At 32.0% G+C, this 27971-nt stretch overlaps 2 protein-coding genes across 2 annotated transcripts in view; one reads left to right on the top strand and one right to left on the bottom strand.

Moving 5' to 3' along the window:
* Window positions 1-27971, bottom strand: part of LOC143245978 (medium-chain acyl-CoA ligase ACSF2, mitochondrial-like) — a 78111-nt gene that overhangs the window by 30150 nt on the left and 19990 nt on the right. The window lies entirely within an intron of this gene.
* LOC143247891 (medium-chain acyl-CoA ligase ACSF2, mitochondrial-like) lies at window positions 1233-18633 on the top strand. The gene is made up of 16 exons (XM_076496446.1): window positions 1233-1612; window positions 4098-4281; window positions 6452-6580; window positions 6862-6915; window positions 8082-8200; window positions 9018-9064; window positions 9307-9389; window positions 9605-9700; window positions 10632-10780; window positions 11777-11868; window positions 13778-13854; window positions 15281-15415; window positions 15618-15766; window positions 16296-16437; window positions 17172-17282; window positions 18553-18633. The coding sequence occupies exons 1-16, from the start codon at window positions 1539-1541 to the stop codon at window positions 18631-18633; spliced, it is 1722 nt and encodes a 573-aa protein (XP_076352561.1). The 5' UTR covers window positions 1233-1538.

Genomic DNA, 27971 nt, shown 5'->3' with positions numbered 1-27971 from the left:
AAATATATTATAAGTTATATTTTCTGACTGACACTGTTTGAACCTTTTACTGATTGTTGTACTATACAGTAATGTTGGTAACACTCTGTCGTTTATAAAGTACATGAAATAATACTTTGTGGGTTGGAATGAACAAATAGTAATAAGGACATTGTGTACAGAAGTTGTATGGAAGCTGATCTGGTGTTTTATAAACCATGATATTTATATTAATAGTTTACGTACATTCAAATTTTGATAGTAAATATTTCATTTAGTTTGTGGTTTTACTTACATAAATAGGTAATGTAATATCCATAAAAGGTATTGTATTATAATAATACATATACTGTTCTAGAAACGTGAATAATTCATTTGTGGACAGTAACTGACTAGAAAGTATTCAAGAAATGTACTCTAACCAAAGTTCCATATGAAATAATGTCCAAAACTACCAAAATGTTTTAATGTTATCTTAGACACTGATGTCATGTTGAGACACCCTAGCAACACACTCTCTGATTCTAGTTTCTGGACACCATTACCCTCAGGTATTTAATATGTAACACTTATGCTCCCTCACGTATTAACATATTACAAAACAGTCTTTTAGAGTGCATGTCCATAAAATAAGTTGTTCTAGTAAGCATGTTTGTAAGATGAGGTGATAGTTAATCTTTGATATTATATTAACAAATATCTGACGTCCAAAGAACATATATATGTATATATGTTTATTAATACGTAGGATTTAATCTCAAACTAGTTCACTGTTTCTCATCAGCTCTATCAGATATATTTAATTTTGATAAATTTAAACACACAATGTTGGACAGAACTAAAAGAAAGAGAACATCATATGTAACTAAAGAACATAAACAGATATATTTAGGTACCCTAACCTTGACGTCAGAGCTTACTGTAACTATCTCTATCGACAATATACCCTCATGTCCTCCGATGTGAAAAAAATATAATTCGGGATTCAGTTATAAAAACCAGTTAGTCCAGTTTGACATTTTTCTAGGCAACCGCTCTTGTGCACTTTTTAAATATATTTGGTAAAGTGTTATAATGTATGTATAGTAAACTATCATTCCGTTCACTAATATAATGTATGTGTAGTACAACTATCATTCCGAACAGTGATATAAAGTATGTGTAGTACAACTATCATTCCGAACAGTGATATAATATGTGTGTAGTACAACTATTATTCCGTACATTGATATAATGTATGTGTAGTACAACTATCATTCCGTACATGTACATTTCAGAACCAGAACAACTTATTTATAATTCAGCATCATCCTTGAGATGAACTTACCAATAACGAAACCACTGTGGACGTGTTTGTACTGAATTGTATTGGTTAGATTAAACAACGTGGTTCGTAGCTTATTATAGTTGAAGACAGATAAGAGAGACGAATTAATATACAATATAGGAGCAGTTTCTAGAAGAGAACAACATCCAATGGGATTACGGCAGCCTATGTCATAAGATAAAGTTACTCTAGAACCTTGGTTCTAGTGTTTGTCATTATCTCACAGCTCAAAATGTTTACGTTACGATCTATCACTAAAACTATCATTTCTTCGTTTTCTGGAGCTATAAGGACTCCACCGTACAGGTACGTACACAAGTAATGTATTGTATAAACGTTATGTTGACACTTTTATAGTATGCTGTGTTATAAAGATACCAATACTTTCAGTGTTTATTGTGTTTTCGATTCGTAGTCCGAGGGTCGCGGATTCGAATACTGGTCGAACCATACATGCTCGCCCTTTCAGCAGTGGGGGAGTTATAATGTGACTGTTAATCCAACTAATCGTTGGTAAAAGAGTAGCCTAAGAGATGGCGGTGGGTGGTGAGGACTAACTGCTTTCCCTCTGGTCTTCCCTCTGATGTTAAATCAGGGACGGCTAGCGCAGATAGCCGTCGAGTAGCTTTGCGCGAAATTAAAAAAACAAAAACAAAACAAACTGTTGTGTTTACATAGATATTAATTATTCAAGTATGTATTGTGTTTATATAGGTATTAATATTTTTTTTGTACTTTGAGTTATATAGATACCAACACTTCCAGTGTCTATTGTGTTTATACAAATATTTAATTTTTTATGTTTTTATATGTTGTGCTTGTATTTCGAATGTGTGTTATGTTTATACAGATACTAAGAGTTCCAGTATGTCTTGTGTTTTTATATATTAACATTTGAATGTGTGCTGATAATATGTATATTATTTATAACTCCGAGTGTATCTGTTAATTTATAAATATGAAGAATTCCATTGTATGTTTGGTTATCTTTTTAAAGATTTATAAGAAAGGTTTTATTCATATGGATACCAGTATTTAGATGTAATATCAGGTTTTCATGTATTACGTACCACTTATACTGAACATACATATAATTAATATACAGATAACAGTTATTAAAAACATTCACTCTGAGCCTCAACTAGTGATCAGTGTGTACACGTACCGAGGTCTGATATGGTTAAGAGAGGATGGTTCACAGTTTCAGTTTTGAACGTGTTATAAAGGTAATCCGAATTCTTTTGTTGGTTCAAAGTGTTTGTGGTAATGGTGGCGGGTGGACGCTGTTTTTAGAACATTCATACAGTCAATTAACCAGTGTGAGTTGATCAACATTAACATCAGTTTTCAATCTTTAGTTTTCGAACACCAATCATCTCTAAGACCAATAAGTTGTTGTGAAGACAAAATCCAAAACTTACATTCTTCATCAAAATTTTAATTATAAACTCATGTGTGAGTATTTACTGTATGAATGAATTATTAAACTATTCTGTGAAATTGAGGAATTACTAGATGAGTATATGACCATAAACTGTTCTATTTTACTGAGGTATAACTACCATATAGTGTATTACGATATAATTCACTAGAGTTTAACTATCATACTAAGTATTGTTATATAATTTACTGTGGTATGAGTACCGTATAAAGCAAATGTATTATGATATAATGTTATGATGTATGTCTACCATTCTATGAATATATATTATGATATAATGTACTGTATTATAACTACCATACTATGTATGTACTACAGTAAAAGTATGATACTGTGTATGTGTATTATGATATAATGTACTACAGTATAAGTATCATGCTGTTCATGTGTATTTAAGGAAAAATATACAAGTTAATATTATCCCTTAATTTAACTGGTGAAAACTGTTTTGTACCTGCTTTAAAAACTGTACTGTGTATTGATAAATATATGAATTATAGTGAATTTCGTTGTGGATGGAAAATAAGAGAGGCAAACGTATAGTCAGTTTCTGGAAGAGAACAACATTCAGTAATAGACCAGAAACTTGTTGTTGTTTTGTTGTTTTGAATTAAGCACAAAGTTACACAATGGGCTATCTGTGCTCTGCCCACCACGAGTATCGAAACCCGGTTTTTAGCGTTATAAGTCCGCAGACATATCGCTGAGCCACTGAGGGGCAGACAAGAAACTGAACTTTAAAATAACGAAAAGCTTCGTGTTCTGTTTGTCATTATCTCACAGTGTAAAATATATACGTTATGATGTATCACTAAAACTATCATTTCTACGTTCTCTGGAGCTATAAGGACTCCACTGTGCAGGTACGTACACAGATGACCTGCTGTGTAGACGTAAACAATTCATATGCTAACACTTTTATTGTGTGTATGTGATATTAAGTTGTTAACACTTTCAGTGTCTATTATGTTTATACAGATATTGAAACTTTTATTTAATATTAAGTTATACAAATACTAACACTTCGAGTGTGTTTCATTTATACAAATATAAACACTTTTATAGTATGTTGTGTTGTACAGATACGAATATGGATAACATCGTTCGAAGTGTAGAATTCTCATGTATCGCTTCTTTTACTATTGTTTTAAAGTCCTATAACAAGCGTTGTATAACATGGATATCAATATTTAGATGTAATATTATGTTTATAGGTTTTAATTATATTTCACAGTGTACATGGACGTCATTAATCAATAGATAAAGGTTATTAGTGCGTTGTGTTATACAGGTAACAATAATTTATTATCATGTCCGTATTAAAAACGTATATATCTTGATTGTTTCCAGACTCCTAGCAACTAATTCAGAAAAGTTTAAGATTAGCTATAACTGTGGTCACAGAGACAGCGTTCTTATCGGATCCACTATTGGTCAAGCTTTAAATAAAGTATCTTACGATGTTGGTGACCAATTAGCTTTTGTTTTCTGTCATCAGGATGTCCGTCGCACCTTTCTGGAGACTAATGAAGAAGTATGAAACTTGGTGAAGCATTTATAGAATATAATAAGCCTAACACTCAACTCTATCATACAAAATGTGTTGTTAACGTATTTACAGAATATTATAAGCCTAACATCCAACTCTATCATACAAAATATGTTGTTAACGTATTTACAAAATATTGTAATCCTAACATCCAACTTTATCTTACTAAATGTGTTGTTAACGTATTTACAGAATATTATAAGCCTAACATCCAACTCTATCATACTGAATGTGTTGTTAACGTATTTACAGAATATTGTATGCCTAACACCCAACTTTATCATACAAAATGTGTTGTTAATGTATTTACATAATATTATAAGCCTAACATCTAACTCTATCATACTAAATGTGTTGGTACTTTATTTACAGAATATTATAAGACTGACATCTTGTCAGATCACATCTAAACGTGTTAGTAATTAATTTACAGACTATCCTAGGCCTAATAAACCTGTCATCTTACTCACTAATTGCTAAATGTGTTGGATATATTACCAAACTGTTTAAACCCTAATCTATAAACTGTACATGTATCTTTGATGGTTCATGTCTAGTTAAATATACTGTTGCTATAAGTGTACTGGATAACGAGTTTTTTGACAGGCTGCACCTATATCTTTATCGGTACATGTTTTGTGAGATATACTGTAGTAATAGATATACATGTTCGTGTGTTGTTACACATACTATAGCTATAGACGTCCTGGTTTATATGTTGTTAGACGAACTGTAGCTCTATCCTTATTGCTTATATGTTGTTAGATATAATGTACATGTATCTTTACAGGTTCACATGTTGTTTGATATACTGTTGCTATAGATGTACTGGTTCACGTTTTGTAAGATATACTGTACCTGTATCTTTACAGGTTCTTGTGTTTTTAGATATAAAGTACTTGTATCTCTTCTGTTTCACTTATTGTGAGATATACTGTGGTTATAAATATACTGGTTAACGTGCTGTTATATATACTGTACTTGTATTTTCACTAGTTCGCATGTAAGATATACTGTAGGTACAGATGTACTCTTTAATATGTTGTTAGATGTACCGCATCTGTATCTTTACTAGTCCACGTGTTGTTAGATATATTGTACTTGCATCTTTACTGGTCGAGTTGTTGTTAGATATACTGTATCTATAAATATAATGGTTAACGTACTGTTAGATGTACTCTACATGTATGTTTAGTGGTTGTTGTTTTGTTAGGTATTGTGTAGTTATAAATATGCTAGTTTATATATTGTTAGATATCCTGTAACCATATCTACACCAGTTCACGTGTGTTAGATATACTGTCATGTATGTTTAGGGGTTGATGTTTCGTTAGGTATTGTGTAGTTATAGATATCCTACTTATATATTGTTAGATATCCTGTAACCATATCTACACCAGTTCACGTGTGTTAAATATACTGTTCTGTATTTTTTTGATTAACATGTTGTTAGATATACTGTATCTCAAGATGCAATGGTTCACGAGTTGCTAGATATTATGTTCGTGTATCTTTACTTGTTCACGTGTTGTTAGATATCCTGTAACCATATCTACACCAGTTCACGTGTGTTAGATATACTGTCATGTATGTTTAGGGGTTGATGTTTCGTTAGGTATTGTGTAGTTATAGATATCCTACTTTATATATTGTTAGATATCCTGTAACCATATCTACACCAGTTCACGTGTGTTAGATATACTGTTCAGTTTTTTATTGATTAACATGTTGTTAGATATACTGTATCTGTAGATGTACTGTTTCATGTGTTGTTAGATGTATTGTGCCTCTATCTTTACTGGTTCACATGTTCTTAGGTACACAGTACTTGTATTTTTTCTTGTTTACGTGTTGTTAGCTCTTGAGGTACTGGTTAACGTGTTGTTAGTTGTAGCTTAACTCTATATTATTGGTTCGTGTGATGTTAGATACACTGTAACTGTATCTTTACTGATTGACGTTTGTTTGATATACTTTAGCTGTAGATGTATTGGTTTATGTGTTGTTAGATATACTATACCTGTATCTGTAATGGCTTATATGAAGTTATTTTAACTGATATATATATACTGATTGATATAAGTTTAGTGTTACTGTACATTAAATAATATTCTCTACATCTGTAAATTCTTAAGTTCCATTGTTTGTACCACAGACTGATCAGCTAGCAGCAAGTTTCTTAGAGCTGGGACTGAGACCTGGAGAACGTCTGGCAGTTTGGAGCACCAACTGTTATGAGTGGGTTCTAACTCAGCTGGCTGCAGCTAAAGCTGGACTGGTACTAGTAAGGATATTTGATATTATCTTTAAATAAAGTCATATCTTAAAATATTTCAATCTTCATAAACATGAGATATATGAATTTACATTTTACATCTGAAATATAGAGTAAATAAGAGATTCTTCCGTAACGTGTACTAATATATGCTAAACATATACTCATGGATTTGTTAACATAAACTTACTTTTGTATGTTGTGTATTTTAATATTAACATCAACATTCGTTATCTTACTACTGATTAAATTTCTAACATAACTTTTGTGTGTTGTGTTTTCTGTTCCAGGTCAATATCAACCCTGCCTTCATGCCTTATGAACTAGAATACTGCTTAAACAAGGTAAACTACTCTACTTTGTTTGGTATAAAACTAAAGTAGTTGTTAGAACTATGGTTGATAACAACTTTAAATAAAACAAAATAAATAAAAAGACATATGAACAACGTGTTTAAATAACTATAAAAGATGATATGTAATATTTAAGGTCACAGAATATGACACTGTATAATATTAGCTTGTGAAAGGTATTTTCAATTATTTCTGGATATGTTCAAAATTATTCAGAAAAGTTTTTACCAATTCAGGTTCTAAGTAAAGTCCACATTTTCCAAAGAAGCTCGTGATTCGACAATTTTTTATATATTAGCCCATGTTACTTCCCGCAGTAATGTATATTATTATCCCAAGTTTGGAGTTTATAGTTTTAAAAATGTGGCTATGTAACCATAGCATATGATGTCATCTGGAGGTCAAGGTGGTCATAACGGCCATTTTTGGCAAATAGGACGACCAATAGGTAAGAAACTAAAAAGGCTGTATTTTATGGTGAAACATATCATCAGTCTTTCTGAAGCCTTAATTAGCTTTGTTACTTACTGATCCCCTTTCACATTGGTCTCTCTCATATCTTTATTATTTCACTACAGGTGTATAATTAACGTTTAACTTCCCTTTAGTGAAAAATGTTTGTGATTTCTCCCAACATTTGCGCTACTTAGCTCACTCCCACATCTTTACTTTCTTCCGTGTACTCGCTGGAATACCTATAAAATAACTTTACAAAAATATGTTTGGTATCGACAAATATTCGCAATATCGTTAACAATATTTGATTAAATAAAAAAGTCAGAATACTATTCTCTAAATTTGACCACACAGCAGAATTCACGATACCAAAAATAGCAAACTTTTGCAATCTTAAAGTGTCATGTGTAGCACATACTAGAAACAGTAGATATATATATCCAGTTTTTATTTGATTAAAACAAAAATATATGTGAACGGATCATCATGAACTCTTTTGTGTGTATATCACGAATCATATGGTTGATTTAAAGAAAAATCAGGATATATTTGTGTGTGTAGATATATATACACTTTGTTTACTAATAAAATACTATATATTAACTTTCTACGTTCTTTACAACATTTTACTAAATTAAAGTACGGTTTATGTATAAAATCGAATCACTTGAAGAGATGAACAAACTGTTCTACCTTTCTAGACCTCTTGTAAAGCACTGATTGCAGAAGAGTCTTTCAGAAAACAAGATTACTTCCAACAGTTGTGTTCTGTTGTACCAGAAATTATATCATCCAAACCAGGCCAGATTAAAAGTAGAAGGTAAGGTAAAGACAATATAGATTATAATGTTTAAACTTGGTCAGATTAAATGTAGCATGTAACATAACGTAAAACATCTCAGAATGTTGAAACCAAACCAAATTAAAAGTAAAATGTAAGGTAAAAAACAAAATATATTATAATGTTGAATCCTGGCCAGATTAAAGTAGTAGGAAAAATAAAGTATTATACAATACAGATTATACAATCTACACAAGGCCAGTTTAAAGTAGTAGGAAAGGTGAAGTACAATATAGATTATATAATCTACACCAGGACAGATTAAAAGTAGTAGGTGAGGTAAAGTACAATATATATTATATTATTTACACCAGACCAGATTAAGTGTAACAGATAACTAACAGTACGCAATACATTATGATGTGAAACCAGGTCAGATTCAACGTATCATGTAGGATAAAGTACAATATAGATTATAATGTTAAATCAGGTCATATGAAAACTAACAGGTAAATAATAGTATAATACGGAATATAATGTTAAAGCAGACCAGATTAAATGTAACACGTAAAGAAAAGTACAACATATCAGAATATTGAAACCAGGTTAGATTGAAAGTAACTAATATCCCACATCACGAGTTATAAATATTGTTATAAACATTTTATATTGTTTGAATACATCTCTGTCATACAAACATTGTCTTATTTATTTTGTAGATATTTTTTAAATACTGATTATTGGTATATCCTGGACTTACATATTATATGAAGTTAGCGATATATTTTATATTTACCAACATAATAACCATCATATAATATACTGATGTCTATATTCACTGTTTATTCTGCTTCAGATGTCCAGATTTACACACAGTTGTCATGTTGACAAGAAGGACTTTCCGTAAGTAACCAAACAAGTTGACCACATCATAACTGATTTTACGATATTTTATGCTTCTGTCAGAATGTGAAAATATTTACTGTAAAAAAAAAACTCAATGATTATAATAAAGATATAAATAACGGTAAATAAAATAGATAACAAAACCATATGTCTTTATTACCGTATTTGTATTTATCTTAATAATACACTTGACACAATTCATACTATATTAGTAACTATTAAATTTATTGTCAATCCAGCGGGGTTTACAAGTTTGACGATATTCTACGTGCCGCTGCAAACGAAAGTTGCGAGAAGTGAAGGAGCTGGACTCCAAGATTCAGTTTGACGATCCACTAAATATTGAATTTATATCGGTAGGAGAAATTTGTAAACTCAATAGAAAAACAGTTATTTCGTATTATATTCCTCAATAATAGAAATATACGATTTTAGACTGTCAGTATTAGTCTGTTCTAAAAAACAGACGTTCAAACAATAACTAGAGTCTTGACTTTTGTCTGAGTCTCTGAACTAACAGAAGTATGTTCTTTTCAGGGAACCACGGGTAAACCCAAACCTGCAGCATTTTCTCATTTTCAGTTAATCAACAATGTCATTGCCTTAACCTCAAGAATTTTAATACCAGAAGTGGTGAGTATTGTTGTAAATTACACCTTCAGAACCATCGTGTTATACCAGTAGTGTTGACTATTGTTGTAAACTACACCTTCAGAACCATCCTATTATACCAGTAGTGGTGAGTATTGTTGTAAACTACACCTTCCCAATCATCCTGTTATACCAGTAGTGGTGAATATTGTTGTAAACTACACCTTCTCAATCATCCTGTTATACCAGTAGTGGTGAGTATTGTTGTAAACTACACCTTCAGAACCATCCTGTTATACCAGTAGTGGTGAGTATTGTTGTAAACTACACCTTCAGAACCATCCTGTTATACCAGTAGTGGTGAGTATTGTTGTAAACTACACCTTCCCAATCATCCTGTTATACCAGTAGTGGTGAGTATTGTTGTAAACTACACCTTCAGAACCATCCTATTATACCAGTAGTGATGAGTATTGTTGTAAACTACACCTTTACAACCGTCCTGTTTTATCGGGAGTGGTAAGTATTGTTGTAAACATTGTTGTTGATATGGTAACCTGGAATTATTCTTTATGTTATCCAGTTAATATGCTGTTATTAATTTACACATTTATCTTATGATAATAAACGTACGTAAGTCGCAGCGTTTATATAACTTATTCTGTAACCTCTACCGATCAATGGTTTTATAATTATTGTTGTGAACTGTAATATTAATATACTGATATACTTCGTTCAGGAAAGAATTGTTCTGGTTAAACATTTGTTGATTAAACGTAAAATTATCATAACTACATTTGTTCCAGTTAACGTTCAGTTTCTTGTGTTTTTTAAGAAATATGATGCAGTCCTTAAGGGTATTACCACAATATGTTTTTGAATGAAATCTCAGTTTGAACACACTTTCGTTTAAAGTTGTATATGGTCTAATATAGCAACACCTAAGTTATGTGTGGTTTTGATTTTGTTTCAGAGCCTGGTGACCTGTTTACCCCTACCTTTGTTTTATAAGTTAGGGTATACATTCGGTGTTATCGCAACTATTATTCTCGGGAATGTAGCTGTATTTCCTTCGTCTTTTTTTAACCCTGTGGCGACATTGAAAGCTATTGAAACAGAAAGGTAAAGTTTAGAGATAAACCATCTTTTGTTGCTCATATTCAGAGACTGTTATTTGTTAATGATGAAATAACATCCACACGTGTGATTAGTGATGTTATAATAACTTTAACATTGATATTAAAACGTAACAAATGTTTACTATGAATGATTGTTTCAGAGAAATAAAAGTCGAAGTAGACAAAATTTTTAATATGTGTTTCACTAGAATGACATAGTTTCTCCTTCCATTTTAACACAAGTATCATTTAAATCTAATGTTTATTAAAGTAACAGTAAATTATGCACTTAATAACCACTGCTTTCAGTGAACCATTTTATTTTAATGAGGCCAGACAATAAAAGAAGATGAAATGTAGAATCAGAGACACCTAACTGTCTTAAAGTGTTTTCAGTCTGGTTTAGTTTAAAACTGGTTGTGTATCTTTAATATATATTTATATCAAGATGGATTCTTTGGGATGTTTTCATTACATGATTTTTCACTTTTATTATGTATATTGTTATAGTTTAGATTTCTCTCCCTTATTTTTACCATTGTTATTAATGATGGTTGATCCACTGTTTTCAACAATGTTTAACCTTTAACACAACCACACACTCTTTATTTTCCACTATGTCTACTATTGTCATGAATATAGAATATATTTACAAATAACATCTATTATTATTTTTGTTGTCATGGTAACTGTTCTTTTTTCTTCACACAATATTTATTCACCCAAATTACATCAACAATTTGTCTTCTTGTTTAAATAGAATCATAAACATAGAAATTTTTTATTACAGATGTTCAACTCTCTTATAGAGAAACCAAATTCATATCAGTCATTCATGAGTTCTGGATATACGCCATCATGAAAACACATATTTTTCTATTAGTAATTTCTGTTTTTGTTCAAACGTTTATATAGAAACACTTATGTTTTTCAATGATTTTTCTCTTCTTGGATTTTTCATTAAAACGGTTTTTAACAGAGGCTTTCATCATACTTTTAGATGCACTCTTATTGGGGGAACGCCCACCATGTTTATTGACATTGTTAATCACCCGGATGTTGATAAATTTGATCTGACCAGTCTTCAAGCGGGTAAGTGAATAGTTATTATGTTGTATTTAATTTTATTATAATATACTGGAGATGAATAAGCAGCTGGCAAGTTGGATTCCTATGTGGTGCGAACAGTTAGTACTGAATCTTTCTCTCCATATTATGGATTTCCTAACTCTTTATAAAAATAAAATAATATATAAACAGCTAATTGGTAAACTACAACATATACACAGCCCTATTACAAAATCACCACCACATTCAGAACTCCACTATTTGTCAGACAAATCTTTGGTATAAATGTCTTCCTTTTCCATCCAACAGGGATGGTGAGGAGGTTTGTTGGTTCTGTCCCATTACTACGTTGTGGGAACATCTTGGTTAAAACATCTACACCTAACTACAGTTAACTTCTTCTTACTTCTAAAGCCATTTCGGATATACACATTGATGTTGCATCCCATGCTACACTGCTACCAATGAGTAATTATTGAGACAAAGATTCCTGGCAGGTATTTTCAGCTAATGTGTTTCTGCTTTGTGATGTATCTCACAAGGACAGAATAATGCCCCTTCACCAATGTCTTAATTTTGAAATTTACATCGCCGTGTCCACTAGCCTCTGTCCAATCAGGTAATCTGTATTATAGTGTTCAGCCACACTTCCTTAAGCCTCTCAGGTGAGTCTAGTGTCAGTGATGTGGACATTTAAGAGCATCATATCATTGACGTGTTCTTGTTGTGGAAGCAAAGACTAATATGCTACGAGTGAAAACTGGAATCACTCTTTGTTAAACCTACTGATTCCTATCTCTCATAATTTCCCTATTGCTAAACATGGGTTGATAAAATGAGATGTAGCATTTTAAAATGTTGAAGAACATTTCTTACCCTGAGCGTTGGTATCACCAAGTCCATGTAGGACATGATGCTGCCAATGTGCCACTGCTTCAGTGGGTGTCATTACAGATCTTTCTGTGTTTTTAACGGAGTCGTTTGCCAAACATGTGTAGAGTCATCTGTCTTTTATTGCTAAGGAAGTTAACAATATGCTCCTATCTCATTCCCCCTCTTTTCCAGTGACTGTGTGGCTTCACTTCCTTCGTCTTCGGCTTTTTTGTTCTGCTCGGGGCTATTCTCTTCGATCCCTAGATTTAGAACGATTATTCATCACGCTCTAATTCGCTGAAATCTCTGTCTGTTAAAGGAGACCTACCCACTTAACTCATAGCAGGAACCACGGAGGTTGAGAAGCCTCCTTCTAATAAAGATAATTTGGTGTTCTTTTTACCATCACAATGACATGTGCATGGAGATGTGCTACAGCTGATAATCTTTTCATTGTTTTTAACCAGATCTGGCAGAAACGTGTTTTCGTGATGCTTGACTCTGGACTATTGTTCTCACATTCTCTTTGTCTGCTCTACGCTAACCTTTGGAACTTTGACTAACACTACCACCCACAATTATTTATATTAAATTGACGAGTGCAGTGGCAAGTGGAGCACTCAAGCACTAACTCTAGGAAGTTTGCAGTTAAACTAAAAAGTTTGAGTCTGAGTCAAAGATTCATTCTTAAAATCAGTTTTAATGTAATTTGTCAAAATACTCTCTGTTAGAATCAAGTTGTTAAATATCTTGTAATAAAATATCAAAATTCCTTCAGCATAAATAACAAAACTAAAACCACTTCTTCATTTGTTGAAGATGAATTTGGTAATTCGGCAACCTTCTTACTTGTATCCTTACACACAGTTTTGAAATGGATACTACAAAGTTCGACTTATTCCTTTCTTGGCAACTTGTGTGAGATAAAGTAAACATTTCCCATAGCATATTTATTGCTTTAGTTTTACCATCCTTTAATAAACACTTAAACTCTATGATCACATAATTTCGTAATTACATACAGATTATTACTTACTTGTGACAAATGTGTTACTTTCAGCACTTAGTGGAGCGTCCCCATGTTCCGTAGAGCTGTGGAAGGATATAGAACAGAAGTTAGGTGTAACAAACCTCATTGTAAGTTTATAAACAATAAGGAGTCCATTGTTTTACAATTTATTCACTGATGGAAAATATTTATAGGATGGGTAATTCAGTTACGTTTAGAATGTTAAAATAAACAATTTATTTAACAGCACTCTGTTAAAACAACAATAGTTTTTGTTATTTATTATTAATAAACAGAGGAGTTTAAAAATAGAATTTAAAAACGAATAAAAGTGTTAAACATCGTTTTGTATCAGAAATTAAAACTGAAACATGAAACAAAACCCAACAACATAAACTAAAGTTCATTTCTCTTTGCTCTGCGATTAGACCATGTTCATTTTACGATGTCCGTCTGTAATAGTAAATACATGAAAATTACAAGCACTAAAATAATTGGAAGAAAAACGAAAATGTAGCTATAAAAACAATACTAGTTATAAAAAAGTGAATGTCATGGTAGAGAAAATGTGGAGAAATATTTTATAAGAAGAAAATATTACCATAAAAATATATGTAATCATGAAACAATAAAAAATAATACTAAAGTATTGGTAACCATGAAAAAATAATACTTAAAAGTAAAACATGGTTATGTAATCATAATATTATATAAGCTAACATTGGAAGAGTAAGCAAAGACTATAGTTATCATGAAACTATATAAAATAATACTGGAAAATATAAATAAATTATGTTAATCATAAAACTCTTTAAAATAATACTGGAACAATAGAATAAAGTTATGGTAATGATGAAACACTATAAAAAATAATACATCAATTAAAAACACAAATACATGTAGAATAATGAACGTTCAGATTTTTCCGTCGTTATTATTTTATTTCATATTCACAAGATAAACAAACAATAGAAAATATTAACCTTCACTAAAGTGAACAACATGTTTAAATGTTTTAACATAAAAGCATCGTTATTCTATTTTTATTAACAATTCACAATATTTTATTTGCTAAAATTGTTTGTTAATTTCTTATATAATTTTATTATTTTACACTTTTAGGTATTTCTCAATTTCTTATCTTGAAGTTAATAATTAAATTTCTATTCTAAACATCAGTTATAAAGAATAAATTTAACCTAATTAAACTAACATTCTTTGTAGAGATATCAGACAAGTTCAAACACTGATCATCTTTCTTGAGTTTTATCAGTTCCATATAATATAAAGAAAGTATTCAATCAGTAAAATACATTAATGTATTGTTTCTGTCACTAAGAGAGTTAAACTGATTAAACTCATCGTATTTTAAGGACCTTCTCAGAATCTTCGTACAAACTTGTTTTGATATTAACTTCAAGCAGCTGTAGCACCTGGTTTTTGAGTAATGGAAAATTAGGTCTACGTTTAGTGTTACCTTGTAACTAATAGATATATGGTATCAGTAATCAGTGATGTAGAATTTCAACCATATCTTAGAAAACTTCGTCATAGGAATCAGAACTATCTTTTCTTCCCCACAGAATGCATACTCAACAACAGAAAATAGTCCGGCAAGTTGTTCAACACGTCCAGGAGAAAACCGGAAAGAAATACCACACAGTTGGAACACCACTTGACCATGTTGAGGTAACTGTATGGTATTAGAGCACATGCTGTAGTTGTAATGAATAAATTAGGTAATATCATGTAAGATGTACCACAAATTATACAAAGTAAGGTTGTAGTTAGTGTATTATGAACATTAACCATGCAAGGTGTACCATAGTGAGAGTTCACACGTTCATGGTAAAGGTGTGTTATATTTTACAAACTTTAAATTTGTTCTCAGGTTAAAATAGTGGACAATGATGGACGAATAGTTCCGGTCAACAAAGAAGGAGAACTGTGTACACGTGATCATTTATCGTTCTTGGGATACTGGGGTGACAAGGAACAAACAAGTCAAGTCTTTGATAATGCACGTTGGTATCACACTGGGTAAGGCATATATAACTAGGATTTGTCCACTTCATGTCCACTTTGATACTTTAACTTTATTCTTGTATCTGTTATTACTGGCTAGAAACTGTTACTGGTTTTTGGATTTTTTTCTAAAAGAGAACATCTTGTCATTCTCCGGAAGTTTGCTACGGTTTCTGATAGGCCAAGCTTCACAAATACATTTCAACATATATTTCAGGTCTAATAGTTTGTACAAATAACTCACTTATAAACATATATGAATAACGTTAGTGTTAGTCGATCGCTATAAGACAAATATACCGAGTAATTGAAATGTCAACAAATAAACACCATAACAATCATTATCTAACTTACTGAGTGACGCTGAACTAACTCTGTACTAATGATAGAATGATGACTTGCAATCCAATATCTAAATTATAAAATTTAAAATGTAACTTACAACGGTATAAATAATTCTAAGATAAAATATGTGTCAAATATATCGTCATGACAGATGAAGGTGTTAATTGTTTCTATATATTAATAATACAATATGACACAGAGATATTGCTGTGATGGATGAAGATGGCTACTTCAGTATTGTTGGTACATTTAAAGACATGATCAACAGAGGAGGAGAAAACATCTATCCTCAGGAAGTGGAAGAGTTTCTCCTCAGTCATCCAGGTGTCGCTGACGTTCAGGTGAGATTTCTCAGAAAGACTTGTACTCTTCAAATTTTAGATTTCAGCATGACTAGATGGTTGAAGTTATCGACTCGTAATCCGCGATTTGAATCGCTGTCACACCAAATATTCTGCCCCTTTCAGCCATGAGAACGTTATAATGTGACAGTTATCTGACTATTTGTTGGTAAAAGGAGTAGCCAAAGAGTTGGCAGTGAGTGGTGATGAGTTGTTGTTTTCATTCTAGTATTACACTGCCAAATTAGAAATGGCTCGTGCAGAGAGTCCTCGTGAAGCTTTGCGCAAAGTTAAATTTTCTTTTAGTTGTTTAACATGATGGTTTTAAACTTTTAATGTATTTGAAGCATTAAAACTGGTAAGCCTACTAATAATACTAAAAAAGTAAAGTTAGTAATTTGTATTATACATTCATAACTAAGTGACTATGTACTGTTATTTTCACGTAGTCAGTGCCCTGGATATTTTTCTATATCATTTGATATTATTATAATTTATATTGTGTTTTGTGATATTGATACCTTTGTGACGTCTTGGCTATTCATAAGTGTTATGTGAATCATATTAGTAAAGTCAGAATGTTGAATTGTCGGAAAACCTTAAGAGTTGCACCAACGTTATTGTTAAATTTGTTACTTATAGGACTAGTTTCAATGTAACATAAAATACGCTTTTAAACGTCGCACGTTGATCTGACTCTATACATAATATTTATTTTAATATTTTCATTTTAGGTTGCTGGAGTTCCAGACCAAAGAATGGGAGAAGAAGCTTGTGCTTGGGTGAAACTAAAAGGTGGATCAACGGTAACAGAAACAGAACTTCGGGAATATTGCAAGGGAAAAGTTAGTATTGTGTTAATATAACACCAGTTGAATTCGGATTTTCTAACCACTTTAGTTGAGTTTATGTTAATATGTCATCAGTTAGGTAAACTGCTAATATAACACCAGCTGAACACGGTGTTCATATGACATCAGGTGAGTACGTCGTTAACAGCACGCCACATGGGTACAGTGAAAACATCACATCAACTGAGTATGGACAGATAATAATATAGACCATGACACCATCAGTTGCTTCGTGTTCGTTAGGTGGGCTTCAACGACAGAAATTTTACTGGTCTAAAATGGATTACATTGTGGTTACTAACGTTCCTGGTTCTAGTGCGACTTGGATGATGCTCGTCAAGGTTTCTTTACAATAATCCCAGGATGTGGCTTATGGTGATAGTCCTAGTACTACACTGATAAGGAGTTATCTACACTTGATACTTGGACATCAGTTAGCTGTCACCTCTATAATGTTTCTTAACCACTACAACACAGAAGGGAAGGTGACCTTTTAGTAACTTTGTTTGTTACCACTAAAATATAACTAGAACCACCAGGTGTCGGACAAGAAGACTAAATACCTATGTAGTTTTTTAAAGGAAGTGTGGATATCTCGTCCATTGGATACACTACTTCACAATGCTAAATCAGTAAAGGATGTGAGTTATTTTGTTACTTTATATCCAAGAAAGGGCTGTACTTTCGGCAAACATTGAGTTTAATTTTAAAAAATAATTTTCACATAAAGTTCCTAATGTCAACAGTTGTTGTTTTATTACGCTTACTTTTATACACTCTTGTTTATCATGTAACATCTGTAATATGTTATTATAAAACAACCACACAGAAATTGGCAACTGGGATAGATCGAGGTAGTACTTGCATAAATAGATATCCAGGTAAAACGTTCATTAAAATAACATTTAGATTATGTACAAACAGAATAATACTTTGAAACACTTTGAAGATATTGAGAACAAATAGAACTAAAAATTGATGAGTTCTGGTATTCAACAAAAGCGTTCTAGACAACGAGTTTTTTAGAAAAAATTATGTAATGATCTTCTCACACATTGTGAGCTACAGTAAACATACTAAGTATTGTCTAGAAACGTTTCTACTTATCTTATGTTCTTTCGTCACGAACTATCACGTTTCATTTGTGTTGACTCATAATAAACTTTTATTGTTTGACATATATTGTTTCGTCATGACTTTTGTCCTCTATTTTAACAACCTTACAAGTATATCTGTTAAATAATGATTTTTTTTCTGGTTTCAGATCAGCCACTTTAAGATTCCTCGGTACATCGTGTTGGTTGAAGACTTTCCAAAACGTCGACAGGAAAATAGTGAAACATAAAATAAAAGAAACAATGAGAGAAAAACTTAAGTGTATGAAATGACCTGGTTGTAAGTGTATTATCATGAAACTTACCATGCCATAAACATTTGTAATGTTAACCATAATATTCTGTACTGTTTCTATTATACAGATATGAGTAATAAACAAGTGTTAACGTGTTTCTTTCAGTGAGTCATTTCTAAATAAAAAATCAGTAAATTATTTTTATCTAAATCTGTTAAATATAGTTCTTCAAAATATAAAAATTCTTTGTTATAAATATTCATTTGGAGAGAAGTATAGAGGGCTACAAGACGTACAGTAAACATAATCCATTGTGTTTATCAACATTAGTCTAATGTGAAAGGACCAGAGGAAAAGCGTAATAAACGAGTCATCACCAACCACCGCCAACTCTTGGGCTTGTATTTCACGGACGAATCGTGGGATTGACTGTTATGTACTCACGGCTGAAAGGGCGAGCATGTTGGGTGCGACGGGGACTGGAACCCGCGACCTCAGATTACGAGTAGAACGCCTTAACCCATCTGGTCATGCCGGGAACAAATAAATATTAGTGTGGTAAAGAAACACAGAAATTAGATTTGTAAATAAATATAAAATACGACATAAATACATTCACTAAGTGGTTCTTTACTCTTACTTATATCAGTAGAACTACATCAGTTTCAGTACTAGTGGTGACAGGATGAATCTATTTATATTTGAAAAGTAACACAAGTTTCACTGAACGTTAGACTGTATATTAAAAATTATATGTCCGGAGTTGTGACTCAACTTATCAACACCACATAGAAACAACTAACCATGTTACCATTTTAATACACACACACATATGAATATATATAATATTTGTTGTTGTGTAAATAAAATTGTAAATCTCATATATTTCACATGATGATTCAGGTTTTTTAGTTTAAGTACATATTAAATGTAGAACTGAATCGATAACAGTCAAATTATCATTCATATTGAAATATATTATAAGTTATATTTTCTGCCAGACAATATTTGAACCTTTTACTGATTGTTGTACTATACAGTAATGTTGATACAAATAACATCTATTATTATTTTTGTTGTCATGGTAACTGTTGTTTTTTCTGCACACAATATTTATTCACCTTCATTAGATCAACAATTTGTCTTCGTGTTTAAATAGAATAACCAACATAAAAGGTTTTACTACAGACGTTCAACTCTCTTTTACAGAAAGCAAATTCGTATCAGACATTCTTGAGTTTTGGCTGAACGTCAACATGACAACATCTATTTTCTATCAATAATTTCTGTTTTCTGTCCAAACGTCAATATACAAACACTTATGTCTATAAATCATTTTTCTCTTCTTGGATTTTTCATTAAAACGCTTTTTAACAGAGGCTTTCATCATACTTTTAGATGCACTCTTATTGGGGGAACGTCCACCATGTTTGTTGACATTGTTAATCACCCGGATGTTGATAAGTTTAATCTAACCAGTCTTCAAGCGGGTAAGTGAAAAGTTATTGTGTTGTATTTAATTTTATTAGTAATATACTGGAGAGGAATAAGCAGCTGGCGAGTAGGATTCGTATCTGGTCCGAACAGTGGGTACTGAATCTTTCTCTCCATATTATTGATTTCCTAACTTTTGATAACAAATAAAATAATATAAAAAGAGCTAATTGGTAAACGACAGCATATACACAGCCCTATTACAAAATCACCACCACATTCAGAACTCCACTATTTGTCAGACAAATCTTTGGTATAAATGTCTTTCTTTCCATCCAACAGGGATGGGAGGAGGTTTGTTGGTTCTGTCAAGATACTACGTTGTAGGAACATCTTGGTTGAAACATCTACCCCAAACCACAGTTAACTTCTTCTGACTTTTAAAGCCATTTCGGATATACAGATTGATGTTGCATCCCATGCTACTTTGCTACCAAGGAGTAATTATTGAGACAAAGATTCATTCCTGGCAGGTATCTTCAGCTAATGTGTTTCTGCTGTGTGATGTATCTCAGAAGGACAGAATAATGCTACTTCACCAATGTATTAATTTTAAAATTTACATCGCCATGTCCACTTGCCTCTGTCCAATCAGGTAATCTGGATTCTAATGTTCAGCCACACTTCCTTAAGCCTCTCTGACTATGATGCTACGAGTGCAATCTGGAATCACACTATGTTAACCCTAGTGGTTCCCATCTCTCATACTTTCGTTCTTCCTCAGCATGGCTAAAAAAAATGAGATGCATCATTTTAAAACGTTTAAGAACATTTCTTACCTGAAGCGTATATCACCAAGTCCATGTAGGACATGATGCTGCACAATGTTTCACTGCTTCAGTGGGTGTCATTACAGATCCTTCTGTGTTTTTAACAAAGTCGTTTGACAAACATGTGAAGGGTGATTTGTCTCTTATTGCTAAGAAGTTAACAATATGCCTTAATCTCATTCCCCCATCTTTCCAGTGACTGTGTGTGCTTCACTTCCTTCGTCTTCGCTTTTTTTGTTCTGCTCGGGGCTATTTTCTTTGATCCCAAGCTATAGAACGATTATTCATCACGCTCTAATTCGCTGTAATCTCTCTCTGTTGAAAGAGACCTACCCACGCAACTCAGAACAGGATCCACGGAGGTTAGGAAACCTTCTTCTCATAAAGATAATTTAGTGTGTTTTTTTAACATCACAATGACATGTGCATGGAGATGTGCTATAGCTGTTAATCTTTTCATTGTTTTTAACCAGATCTGGCAGAAAAGTGTTTTCGTGATGCTTGACTCTGGACTATTGTTCTCACATTCTCTTAGTGTGCTCTACGCTACCCTTTGAACTTTGACTATCACTACCACCCACAATTGTTTATATTAAATTGACGAGTGCCAGTGGAGCACTAACTCTAGGAAGTTTACAGTTAAACTAAAAAGTCGGAGTCTGAGGCGAAGATTCATTCTTATAATCAGTTTTAATGTAATTTGTCATAATATTCTCTGTTACAATCAAGTTGTTAAATATCGTGTAATAAAATATCAAAATTCCTTGAGCATAAATAACAAAACTAAAACCACTTGTTCATTAGTTGCAGATGAATTTGGTAATTCGGCTACCTTCTTACTTGTATCCTTACACACAGTTTTGAAATGGATACTACAAAGTTTCGACTTATTCCTTTCTTGAAAACTTGTGTGAGATAAAGTAAACATTTCCCATAGCTTATTTATTGCTTTAGTTTTACCATCCTTTAATAAACAATTAAACTCTATGATCACATAATTTCGTAATTACATACAGATTATTACTTACTTGTGACAACTGTGTTACTTTCAGCACTTATTGGAGAGTTTCCATGTTCCGTAGAGCTGTGGAAGGATATAGAACAGAAGTTAGGTGTAACAAACCTCATTGTAAGTTTATAAACAATTAAGAGTCCATTGTTTTACAGTTTACTTACTGATGGAAAATATTTATAGAATGGTTAATTCAGTTACGTTTAGAATGTTAAAATAAACAATTTATTTAACAGAACTCTGTTAAGACAACAATGGTTATTGTTATTCATTATTAATAAACACAAAAGTTTAAAAATAGAATTACAAAACGAATAAATGTGTTAAACATCGCTTTGTATCAAAAATTAAAACTAAAACATGAAACAAACCCCAACAACATAAACTAAAGTTCATTTCTCTCTACTGTGTGATTAGACCATGTTCATTTTACGATGTCCGTCTCTAATGGTAAATATATGAAAAATTACAAGCACTATAATTATTGGAGAGAAAAACGAAAATGTAGCTATAAATGTCATGGTAGAGAAAACGTAAAGAAATAATTTATAAGAAGGAAATAAGGATATGAAATTGTATAAAATGATACTGCAAAAGTAAAACAAAAATATGGTAATCGTGAAACAATAAAAATAATACCACTATTGGCAATCATGAAAAAATAATACTTGAAAAGTAAAACATGGTTATGTAATCATAATATTATATAAACTAACATTGAAGGGTAAGCCAAGATTATGGTTATCATGAAACTATACAAAATAATATTGGAAAATAAAAAACAATTATGGTAATCAGAAAACTATATAAAATATTACAAGAAGAGTAAAACAAAGTTATGGTAATTATGAAAAAAATAAAAAAATAATACTGAAAGAGTAAAAGAAGGTTATGGTAATCATGAAACTATATAAATAAAAAATACTGGAAGAGTAAAAAAAAGTTATGACAATCATTAAAAAAATTTAAATAGTACTGTAAGAGGGAAAAGTTATGGTAATCATGAAATAATATGAAATGATACTGAAAGGGTAAGACAGGATATGGTGATAATGAAATTATATAAAATATTACAGGACTCTTCCTGTAAAACAAAGTTATAGTAATCATTAAACATTATAAAATAATAGTCAAAAGTAAATCATGGTTATGGTAATCATGACAAATTATTAAGTAATATTGGAAAGAAAAACAATATCAAAATATACTGAGAAAGTAAACAGTGTTATTGTAACCATGATACCATGAAATGTTAAAATAACCTTGAAAGAGTAGGACAAATTTATGATAATTATTAATTAAAAGTAAAATAGTATTGTAAGAGTAAATCATGGTGAAGGTAAGCCTGAAATTATAAGATACAATACTCGAAAAAGTACAAAAAGGTGAAGGTAAGTAAGATAAAATAGTACTGAGAGACTAAAATAAAGTTATAGTAAATATAAAAATCAATATCATGAAACAATATCAAATAATCATGAAAGAGTAAAGCAAAGTTATGGTAATCATGAAACTATATAAAATAATAGTGGAAGATAAAACAAAGTTATGGAACCTCATGAAACTATATAAAGTAATATTTAAATAATAAAACACAGTTATGGTAATTATGAAATTGTATAAAATAATACAGGAAGAGTGAAACTAGGATACGGTAATCATAAAATAATATAAAATAACACAAGAAAAGTGAAACGAGGATACGGTATTCATAAAATAATACAAAACAATACTGGAATATTAAAATAAAGTTACGTTAATCAAGAAAGATTATAATATAATACTGGAAGAGTAAAACAAATATATGGTATTCATGAAACATTATTAATTAACACTGGAAAAGGTTTTGGTAGTCATAAAACATTATAAAATAATACTTGAAGAGCAAAACAGGTAATCATGAAGCAAATATAAAATAATACTGGAAGAGTAAAACAAGACTATTGTAATCATGAAATAAATTAAAATATTACTGGAACAATAGAACAAAGTTATGGTAATCATGAAACACTGTAAAATAATACATTGATTAAAAACACAAATACATGTAGAATAACGAACGTTCAGATTTTTCTATCGTTATTATTTTATTTCATATTCACAAGATAAACAAACAATAGAAAATATTAACCTTCACTAAAGTGAACAACATGTTTAAATGTTTTAAAATAAATGCATCGTTATTCTATTTTTATTAACAATTTACAATATTTTATTTGCTAAAATTGTTTGTTAAAATAAATTTATTATTTTACACTTTTAGGTATTTCTTGATTTCTTACCTTGACGTTAATAATTAATTTTCTATTCTAAACATCAGTCAGATGTTCAAAAGAATAAATTTAACCTAATTAAACAAACATTCTTTGTAGAGATATGAGACAAGTTCAAACACTGATCGTCTTTCTAGAGTTTCATCAGTTCCATATAATTTAAAGAAATTATTCATTCAGTAAAATACATTAATGTATTGTATCTGTCACTAGAAAAGGTAAACTGATTAAACCCATTGTTTTCAAAGGACCTTCTCAGAATCTTCGTACAAACTTGTTCTGATATGAACTTCAAGCAGTTGTAGCACCTGGTTTTTGAGTAATTGGAAAATTAACGCTACATTTAGTGTTACCTTGTAACTAATAGATATATGGTATCAGTAATCAGTGATTTAGAATTTCAACCATTTCTTGGAAAACTTCGTCATAGGAATCACCACTATCTTTTCTTCCTCACAGAATGTATACGGAACAACAGAAAATAGTCCGGCAAGTTGTTCAACACGTCCAGGAGAAACACCGGAAAAAGAAAAAAACACAGTTGGAACACCACTTGACCATGTTGAGGTAAGTGAAGGATATCAGAGCACATGCTATAGTTGTAATGAATATATTAGGTAATATCATGTAAGATGTACCACAAATTATATAAAGTAAGATTGTAGTTAGTGTATTATGTACATTAACCATGTAAAATTCATAAATTACACAGTAAGGTTGTAGTTAGTGTATTATGAACATTAACCATGCAAGGTGTACCATAGTAAGAGTTCACATGTTCATGGTAAAGGTGGGTTATATTTTTACAAACTTTAAATTTGTTCTCAGGTTAAAATAGTGGACAATGATGGACGAATAATTTGGTCAACAAAGAAGGAGAACTGTGTACACGTGATCATTTATCGTTCTTGGGATACTGGGGTGACAAGGAACTAACTGTTCAAGTCTTTGATAATGCACGTTGGTATCACACTGGGTAAGTTATAAATAACTAGGATTTGTCCACTTCATGTCCACTCTGATCCTTCAACTTTCTTCTTGTATCTGTTATTGCCGGCTAGGAACTGTTACTGGTTTTTGGATTGTTTTCTAAAAGAGAACATCTTGTCCGCGTCCGGAATTCATTTATTTATCCTGTTAAGTTTGCTCAAAGATAAGTTTTCTGATAGGCCAAGCTTCACAAATACATTTCAACATAAATTTCAGGTCTAATAGTTTGTACAAATAACTCACTTATAAACATATATGAATAACGTTAGTGTTAGTCGATCGTTATAAGACAAATATACCGAGTAATTGAAATGTCAACAAATAAACACCATAACAATCATTATCTAACTACTGAGTGACACTGAACTAACTCTGTACTAATGATAGAATGATGACTTGCAATCCAATATCTAAATTATAAAATATAAAATGTAACTTACAACGGTATAAATAATTCTATGTTTAAAATACATGTCTCAAATATATCGTCATGATAGACGAAGGTGTTAATTGTTTCTATATATTAATAATGCAATATGACACAGGGATATTGCTGTGATGGATGAAGATGGCTACTTCAGTATTGTTGGTACATTTAAAGACATGATCAACAGAGGAGGAGAATGCATCTATCCTCAGGAAGTGGAAGAGTTCCTCCTCAGTCTTCCAGATGTCGCTGAAGTTCAGGTGAGATTTCTCAGAAAGACTTGTACTCTTCAAATTTTAGATTTCAGCATGACTAGATGGTTGAAGTTATCGACTCGTAATCCACGATTCTGAATCGCCTTCGCACCAAACATTCTGCTCCTTTCAGCCGTGAGGAAGTTATAATGTGACGGTTATCTGACACACTCTTGGTAAAAGAGTAACCAAAGAGTTGGCAGTGATTGGTGATGACTTCTAGTATTACACTTTTAAATATGACGGCCTTAAACTTTTCATGTGTTTGAAGCATTAAAACTGGTAAGCCTAATAATAATAGTAAAAAGTACAGTTAACAATAATTTGTATTATACATTCATAACTATGTACTGTTATTTTCACGTAGTCAAAGCCCTGGAGATTTTCTATATCATCTGATATTATTATCATTGATATTGTATTTTGTGATATTAATACCGTCCTTGTGTCGTTTTCGGTATTGATAAGTGTTACGTGAATTACGTTATTAAACTCAGAATGTTGAACTGTGGAAAACGTTTAAGAGTTGCATTAACGTTACTGTTAAATTTGTTACTTTATAGGACTAGATTCAATGTAACGTGTACCATGCTATAAAACGTTGCACGTTGATCTGACAGTATACATAATATTTATTTTAATATATTTATTTTAGGTTGTTGGAGTTCCAGACCAACGAATGGGAGAAGAAGCTTGTGCTTGGGTGAAACTAAAAGGTGGATCAACGGTAACAGAAACGGAACTTCGGGAATATTGCAAGGGAAAAGTAAGTATTGTGTTGATATAACACCAGTTGAATTCGGATTTTGTAACCACTTTAGTTGAGTTTATGTTAATATATCATCAGTTAGGTAAAGTGCTAATATAACACCAGCTGAACACGGTGTTCATATGACATCAGGTGAGTACGTCGTAAACAGCACGCCACATGGGTGCAGTATGGACAGATAATAATACAGACCATGATACCATAAGTGTTCGTTAAGTGGGTTAGGTGAGATTTTACTGGTCTAAAAATGTATTACACTGTGATTACTAACGTTCCTGGTTCTAGTGCGACTTGGATAATGCTCGTCAAGGTTTCTTTACAATAATCCCAGGATGTGGCTCATGGTGATAGTCCTAGTACTACACTGATAAGGAGTTATCTACACTTGATACTTCGACATCAGTTAGCTGTCACCTCTATAATGTTTCTTTTAACCACTACAACACAGAAGGGAAGGTGACCTTTAGTAAATTTTGTTAGCACTAAAATATACTCTTCAAAAAAAACAAACGCAAAAGGGATATTTTTGTTATTTTAAAGAGAAATATATGTAATAACGTTACAAGCTCAGATAATGTGATATTACACATGTTAAGGCACTGATTGTCAGACCAAAATGACAATAAAAAGTTGTGCACTTTGAAAACGGAGGAAAACATCGGATTTTTTCGCCAAAACGCATTCGTGTCCAATACATTTGTTTGAGAGATCTGCATGTTCTGCAAGTGCAACATGTGCAAATTCCCTATAAAATTGATGGGTTCTCGGTTTTCATAGCTCAGTGTTAAGCCACCGACACGTAATACAGTTACGCCAAGACTGACTGAAGCACAACGCAACAAAGCCATTGTTCGCTAGGAAGAAGGCAATCTCGATCAGATGTTGCCAGAGCTGTGAATGTCCACCCAAGCACCATCACAAGGCTATGAAATCGTCACCAACAACATGGATCAACGTGTGACCGTTCACGATCTGGCAGATATCGTGTGACCACGCCCGCACAAGATCGCTACATCCGGTTACGTCACCTTCGGGATAGGACCATTACTGCAACGTCTACTGCCTCAACCATAGCAGGGCTGCGTAGGATATCCGATCAGACCGTACGCAACCGTCTACGAGATTCTTAGGCCCCATGTGCAACCCATCATGGTGAACGACAACGACGTTTTTCAACATGACAATGCCCGTCCTCACACAACCCGACTCACCACTGTCTTCTTGAGACACCACAACATCAACGTTCTTACTTGGCCCTCCAGATCACCAGATTTAAAACCCCATCGAACATCCTTGGGAAGAGTTGGACCGACGTTCTGCGACGGCGACAACCTCAATCGCGT

Source organism: Tachypleus tridentatus, chromosome 3, assembly GCF_004210375.1.
Source record: "Tachypleus tridentatus isolate NWPU-2018 chromosome 3, ASM421037v1, whole genome shotgun sequence".
NCBI classification, from domain to species: Eukaryota; Metazoa; Arthropoda; class Merostomata; order Xiphosura; family Limulidae; genus Tachypleus; species Tachypleus tridentatus.
The sequence above is the reverse complement of the archived record's forward strand: the minus strand, read 5'-3'. Positions and strand labels throughout refer to the sequence as shown.